The sequence below is a fragment of the Fukomys damarensis genome, unplaced genomic scaffold (genome assembly GCF_012274545.1).
Source record: "Fukomys damarensis isolate Sample0158 unplaced genomic scaffold, DMR_v1.0_HiC HiC_scaffold_34, whole genome shotgun sequence".
NCBI lineage: Eukaryota > Metazoa > Chordata > Mammalia > Rodentia > Bathyergidae > Fukomys > Fukomys damarensis.
In genome coordinates, this window is record NW_022900946.1 from 19,827,365 (window position 1) to 19,834,798 (window position 7,434).

General features: G+C 42.5%; 1 protein-coding gene across 2 annotated transcripts in view; it reads right to left on the reverse strand.

The window, feature by feature from the left end:
• The window catches only part of Cluap1 (clusterin associated protein 1), a 46,506-nt gene extending 40,119 nt beyond the window's left edge, over nucleotides 1-6,387 (reverse strand). The window contains exons 1-4 of one of the 2 annotated variants that reach the window (XM_010644047.2): nucleotides 6,212-6,387; nucleotides 3,879-3,990; nucleotides 2,457-2,541; nucleotides 1,354-1,533 (exon numbers count right to left, since the gene is read on the reverse strand). In XM_010644047.2, the coding sequence (XP_010642349.1) occupies nucleotides 1,354-1,533; nucleotides 2,457-2,541; nucleotides 3,879-3,990; nucleotides 6,212-6,233 (399 nt within the window). In that variant the 5' untranslated portion in view covers nucleotides 6,234-6,387. The remainder of the gene's footprint in view (nucleotides 1-1,353; nucleotides 1,534-2,456; nucleotides 2,542-3,878; nucleotides 3,991-6,211) is intronic. The other variant, XM_010644046.2, reaches the window with a different exon arrangement.
• Nucleotides 6,388-7,434: the final 1,047 nt, after the last annotated feature.

The following is a 7,434-nucleotide window of genomic DNA, read 5'->3' on the forward strand; positions in this document are numbered from 1 at the left end:
TTTTTTGAGACAGGGTCTCACTATGTAGCTGAGACTGACCTGGAACTCACTATGTAGCCCAGGCTGGTCTTGAACTCACAGTGATCCTCCTGCCTCAGCCTCCCGAGTGCTGGGATTACAGGTGTGCACCACGACGCCTGGCAAGAGTTATATAGCTTTATAATCTATTTCAAGTTTGATTTTTTTTTAACTCTTTCAGTGCTGGGGATCAAACCCAGGGCCTCTCACATATTAGGCAAGCACTCTACAACTGAGGTACATCCCCAGTCCCCTTGCTTTCATTTGTATTTCTAATCTTGTCACCTTTATTCCTCAGTCTCTTCATCTGTGTGTGGGCCGATGTCCTCTTTAGGGCCTCTGAGGCCTCCTTAGGTGCACAGGACACCTCCCCTACCCAGCTTCAGTGTCCTGTACTTCTCTACTCCTGACCCCTTGCACTACTTCATGGCCATAAAACTGCTGGAGCCTTTGTTGGGGGCTCCATCACTTAACTGGTGGGGATACTGTTCTATGGGGGAAATGAACAGTGGCAGTTGTCCTTTCCTCTGGTTTTAGTCTTGCTTAACTCCCTCACAGAAGTTATGTGAGGCCTAAACTGTCACTCTAGCTTGTTGCTTTAGTCAGCTCGGGTGGACTCCTGGCCTCTACCATTTCCCCACCCACAGTTTCAAATGCCTGCTACCACCCACCTAACCTCCCACTTCCCTGAGAGCAGCCCAGAGGCCAGAGCAATCTTCTTCACAGAAAATACATCTCTGCTCAAAATCCCAAGTGATCTTCCAGCTCAGAGTAAAAGTCAAAGGCTTCCTTTCCAGGGGCCAAAGTGTTTGCCACTGCCTCCCCTTTTAGCTCTCACCATAGGGCCTCCTTGCTTTTCATTAAAATCACCTACTGAAGCTTCTCTTCTCAGGACACACTCCCCTCACTGCTTGCGTGGCCTGCTCCTTCCCTCCCTCAGATCTTTAAGCCATCCAATTCATGAGGTCTTCCCGATTACCTTATTTGAGATACCCCTCCCAGAACTCTCCACCTCTGACCCTGCCTTATATCTCCATGGCACTGGCTGTACCAGACTTTTAATATCGTCCACAGTCTGACTCCTTCGAATAGGCTACAGAGACACAGAACTTCTGTCCTCTTCACGCACATCTCAAATGTTACCTGTCACATACTGGGATTTCAGTAAGTAGTTATGAATTAATTCACTGTAACTTCCCTTTTATCTCAATTCCGAAGAGCATAAAACTAACCAACCGCCCTTAGGGAAAGAAGTGGCTCTGTGGTCACCCCCCCCAACTCCAATCCCAAGTCTAAACAAACGCTCCCTTGCTACAAGTATTTGGCTGTCCTTACCCTGGAGCTAAGATCAAACTTGAACTTGCTGATATCTTCCTCGCCTATTTTGGAGCCTTCCATCCCTTTGGTCTTCATTGCGTTATAAAGGACAGATGTGATCTTCAGCAGTTCTTTCACTGCACACCCATCTGCTTGGTAAAGGTTCTTGGTATTGAGTTTGATATGTGCCTGTGTGGCCTGTTTTAAGACAAAACAACAAAGCCAGGCAAGGTTTTCCCTGGGCTATATAGTGAGTTCAGGACCAGCCTGAACTACATAATGAGATCCTATCTCAAAAAACAGAAACTAAACAAAAAATAACAATGGAAACAGATTAAGGACCTTACCTTTTAAAGTCTAAGCCAAATCTTAGGAAGGTAATTTGAAAATGTCTCTGCCAAAAATTTCAAGAACCTAATAGTATTATGAGTAAAACATCTAAGTGACACATACTGTTAAGTATAGAAATTGGTACAGTAATTTAGTAAGATACCAAAATAACAAATGCACATATCTTCTGATCTAATAATTCCAATACTAAGAATTTAGTCAAGAATATAATCACATATACACTGTTATTTGATTGATATAGCATTATTTCAAAGAGCAAAATTTGGAAATGACTAAAATACCTACCTATATAAATTGCTTAAATTAACTTTGCTAAAAAAAAAAAAAAACTTTGGAATCAGGAAATATATTACTTACTAAAAATAAACAAATGAGGGCTGGGAATTTAGTTCAGAGGTTCTGGCACCTGCCTCACAAACACAAGGACCCGAGTTTGATTCCTGGTACCAAATAAATAAATAAATACAATAAAAATAAACAAATGAGCCAGGGTAGAGTTCAGTGGAAGGACATGTGCTTGGCATGACAAAGGCCCTGGGTTGATCCCCAGCCCCTAACTTAATTTCCTAAACATAAACAAGAAAAATCTTAACAAACAGTGAATTAAAAACAAACTAAAAATGAAACAACTTCACTGGTGAAATGGCTTCACAGAATCTGGCAATGGAATGGTTTTAGAAAGTAAACTCAATTACTCAATTTGAAAGTAGCCCTAACTAGGATTCATCCCTTTCTAATTTTATAATTCCACAAAATAACTGTGAACTAACCATGAACTGGGCAACTGCCTTAATGAAGAAAACTCGGTCTTGTTCAGTCTCAACATCAGAAGGGATGTCAGTCTGAGGCTCATACCTATTGCACAGAGAGGGGGAGGAGGAGGGAGAGGGAGAGGGAGAGGGAGGAAGCACAAACACAAGTTCATTTACAGAAAGTCCATTAAAGAGAAAGTAGGCACCTGAAAGGGCAGTGGATCTCTAACACAGGACTCTCCAAGACCCCACTTAAGGCCATGAGCTTAAAAAAAAAACTTCAAAAGCAACACAAAATATCAAGGGAACAAATTCTCACCCAAAACCAGACTCAAGTGATTTAAGAATTAAATGTGGGACTCAGCTTACAAAATTAAATCTAGGACCTTGAGATTTTGTGGGGTAGTCATAAAACTGAAGAAATTTTTAAAAATAAATTTTATTTATTTTTGAGACAAAGTTTCGCTATGTACAGTAGTTCATGCTGGCCTTGAACTCACTATGTAGCCCAGACTGGCCTCAAACTCACATTGACTCTTCCTGCCTCAGTCTCCCAAGTGCTGGGATTATAGGACATACCATGATGCCCGGTTAAAAATAAATTTAAAAAATTCTAATTGTTACTCTGGCCAATAGCCTTTAAGTCTGACATAGACAACCGGGCTAAATAGTTCCCGGTGAGAGGCAGAGCTGCTGAAGTTACTTTCTTTGAGTCACCTATCATCAGGGTTAGCAGACTGTAGCTTTCAACCTATTTTGGCATAAACTGCGAGCTAAGGATTTTTTTAGAAAACAAAGAATATGTGACAGAGACCTTGGGTACCCTAAATTTTATGTGTAGCAAAATGTAAACTATTTGGCCCTTAACACAACAGGTTGCTGACCCTGAAACACTAGATTTCTTTATACAAAGAGAAATCTAAATTATATCTAACCCAGTGCAGGGTGGTCCTTGTCATTCTATGTAAAGAGATGAAAAGAAGCCAGCACCAACACTCTACTGAGTCCCCTCCCACAGTACTCTTTAAAATTCAGCTGATTTGGGGGGTTTGTTTTTTATTTGTATTTTATTTTGTTTTTGAGACAAGGTCTTGCTGTGCAGTTCAGGCTGGCCCTGAGCTCATGGTTATCCTCTTGCCTCAGCCTCCTGAGTGCTGGGATTACCGGGATATGTCACTATGCCTGAGAAATTCAGCTGATTTTTAGCAGGTTACAAACAGAGTCTATCAAACTCAAACTGTAAGGATTCTTCCATCAAAACAGTAACCTTTTTCTAGGTGGCTAATGATTGAAATGTAGTATTCATCCTTCAGTTTCAATAAAGTAGATTCTAGGGGCTGGGGATTTAGCTCAGTGATTCTGTGGCCTGCCTCACAAGCCCAAGGTCCCGAGTTCAATCCCCGGTACCAATAATAATAAACAAATAAAATAAATTCTAACCTTTTCACAAGCCAGAGAAGCACTTCAGATACAAGTCCAAAGTTCGGTGTGCGGAAACTTTCCATGGAAATATGTCGCGGGTACCCTAGGGCTCTCATCATCTCTATGAAATCTGCACAAGGTAAAATACAATTCAATCAAATCCTCATCAAACAGTAACTACTTGTTAATTAAGATACTGCTTCTGCTTTCCCAACTACTGATCAACTTCCTAGGAGGGAAAGAAAAAAAAAAAGAGACATACAACTTAAAATACCTAATCTGTTACCTGAAAAACATCCATTTAAGTTCAGTGGAAGTACACAGTACACATGAAAACTGCGTGGTGGGCTTAACTGTGGCCTTTACTTCTCTTTTTGATATCTTTCTCTTTACTACTCAAAATAAATACCTGGAGGGTAAGGCAGGTGATAGGAGGGATGAAAATTATCAAAGCATGCTATGTACAAATCTGCCAATGTGAAATCCATTAATCTTCACAACCACAAAGAAGTGGGGGATGATGTACATATATGCTATATATGCTTTACTCTGCTTCCTCTGTTAGTGTCTTTTGTACCATGGCCCATTTATCAAACCTAAGAAATTAACATCAATACTGTACTATAAGCCAAATTACCACCCTTTTCTCCACTATGGCCTCTTTTGTAGGATCCAATCCAGCATAACATGTTTCATTAAGCTGTCAAGTCTAAAAATAAAAAAATAAAGGGCCGGGGATTTAGCTCAGCGGTTCGGTGGCCTGCCTCACAAGAGCAAGGACCCGAGTTCGATCCCCAGTACCAAAAAAAAAAAAAAAAAAAAAAGAGGATAAAAATAAAAAAATAAATACTTGGCCTTATAGAATATCACAAGGGAAAATATTTTAAAAATTTAACAGTGATTATTTCTGGGGGTTGGGTAGGGTAGGGTACAGTTCACATTTCTGAGTTGTCTTTTTTTTAGTGAATATATAGGATCTTAACATAGGTTTTAAAGATTAGTTGATTTGTACTCAGAAAAATTTTAGTGGTTGAACTATAAAGATACAGATTTTATTATAAAACAGATTAAGAAATAGTAATAATACTACTACCTGGGTTTGGGGTTTTTTTTTGTTTTGTTTTGTTTTTTTGAGACAAGGTCTTCCTATGTAGTTCAGGCTGGCCTCCAGCTCACAATGATCCTCCTGCCTCAGCCTCCAAGTGCTGGGATTATAGGTGTGAGCCACCTTACACAGCTCTAGTACCTGTTTTATAGTGTAGTTTGGAAAAGCTATAGTGCTTTTAGGAAAGTATGATTTGGAAATGAACACAATCAACATTTTTGCAGTTTCCATGATGTGCCAAGATCTATCTTCAGTGTACTTTCTGGTGATGTGATACCTGTCCTCACTCTTCGAGAAGACAGATGTTCAAATGTCCCATCAACAGTCACAAATAACCTACCTGGGCACTAGAAGTTAGGTGGGATTCCATCAGACAGTGAAGAAGATAAGAACATAGCAAAGAGAAAAGTCACAGAAGGACTCTGATTTTGAGAAATCTAAACACAGACTAGATAAAAAATAGAGCAGCCTTCCCATCACTTCCAGGCATTACCTACATACTACTTCTTCCTGCTAAGTAGCAGAAATCAGTCAGTAGTTCTGTTAATAATTCTGCAGCATTATAGAAAAATGGAGGCTGATCTAAGTTTCTTACTGTATACTGCACTACGGCATAGCATTTGGGATTTTATTTTCTTATATTCTCTGAATTTTATTCTCTGAAATTCTCTTTGTGTACGCTCCTCCCAATACAACTCCATTCACCGATCCCTAGCAAAGTGGTGGCCTCGCTAAAAACGTGAAACACACCTGTCTTTACAAAGCACATAACTAACGACCCTCAAATCCCAGAGAACAGGATTTACTCTCTGATGCTAGTAGCTGTTTCAATAAACTATGCATATTTACATTACAGAAAAAATAATGTGTACACACAGAACAGTACATGGCAGATCACAAAAAAAACTTTTTAAAAAGTTAGCTGTAATTCTTACCATCATCCAGCCCCCTCCTCAAAGCTCTAAGCTAACCCAACTCAGCATTTTCCACGCACTTTCCGATACGCCAACGAACATCCCCAGATGGTTACAAATCAGTTAAAATTAGGCAAAAATTAAATAACCTCAGTAGCCACATTTTAAGTGTCCTCTAGCACCCGCGGCCAGCGGTAAACAACTTTCCATACTAAACCAGGTTGGAACTCGGGGGTGCATAAGGGGCGGGCCGGAGGCTCAGAGCACTCAGAGGGCCCTGCCGGAACCGAGTCTCTAGAAGACACGCAGGCACAGGGGACTGGCTGCCTTACTTCGGAGGTCACGGAAAGCCATGGTACTCGGGTCCTCAGGAGTCAGGATCACAGTGCGTAGCCCCAGCGCTTTGCTTTCGCAGGCCCAGCACTCGCCGGTCTCTATGGCAACCCACTGGACGTACTGGACGGCGCACTGTCTGGGCCAAACAAGACGCTACGTGGAAAAGCCACAACGCACATGCGCGCGCGCGCGCACACACGCACACATCGGCCGACAGGGGGAGCCCCGGGAGTTCCTACAGTAGCAGATGTCCAGGCCTCGAGAGAGGAATAGGAGCCTTGAAGCCATTCCTGACATAGTTTATCGGGCAGCTGACACTGACTGACATATCCTGAGCGCTTACTATGTGCTTTACAATGTGTTAGGCGATTCCTACACTGCTTCTCATTTCCTCACTCCATGAAGCCAGGTCTTCCTTTCGTGTCCTTACACAGCGCATGTTCTGCCGTGTGAAAAGGCCCGAGGATTAAGCTGCCAAAAAGTGTCCTCGGCTTGGAAGACAGTAAAACTATAGGCTGACCCAGGCCACCCACAGACGTGCCCTGCGGCAATCGCGCCTCTGCGCCGCAAGTTTAGTCTTCACTACAGGCCGAAAATCGGTCCAGAGCTTTGCGCTTCGGCGGCTGCCACGGCAACCTTGGCTGCAAACAGGGCCACTTCCGCCGGGGGCGACAGTGAGACCGCCTAGATGGGGCGCTGTGGAGCGCGAAGATCTGCCCCCAGCACGTGGGTGAGTCCGCTCTATGCTCCACAGGTGCCCTTCTGGGTGGCTGCTACGCGTTCGGGAAAACAAGACCTGGGGAGAAAAAATGAGCTGAGCCTGGAAGGGGGCCAAGACGAAGTGAAACCCTGAAGATGGGGAGGTGCAGGCTCTAGTTGATGACTTTTGCCGTGCAGCCTGGTATTGGCCATGGAATCGACGCTTAAGGACTTAATGTGTAGAATATGAAGGGGGTCCTGAAACAGAGCCACACACCGAAAAGGCGAGAATACCCTTGAATGAGGAAAGAGACTTTGCATCAAGTGTTTTTGGAACTGAAAGCCCATGAACCGCCACTTTTAATCTGGCACTGTATACAAAAATTAAAGTTCACAAACCTAAATGTAAAATAAAGATTTTTCTATAATGCAATTTACTGGAAAAGCTTTGTGAGTGGGTTAGGCAAAACTTCTTTAGATATATCAAGAAAAAAATTTTCTTAGACATAGCCGGGTGTGG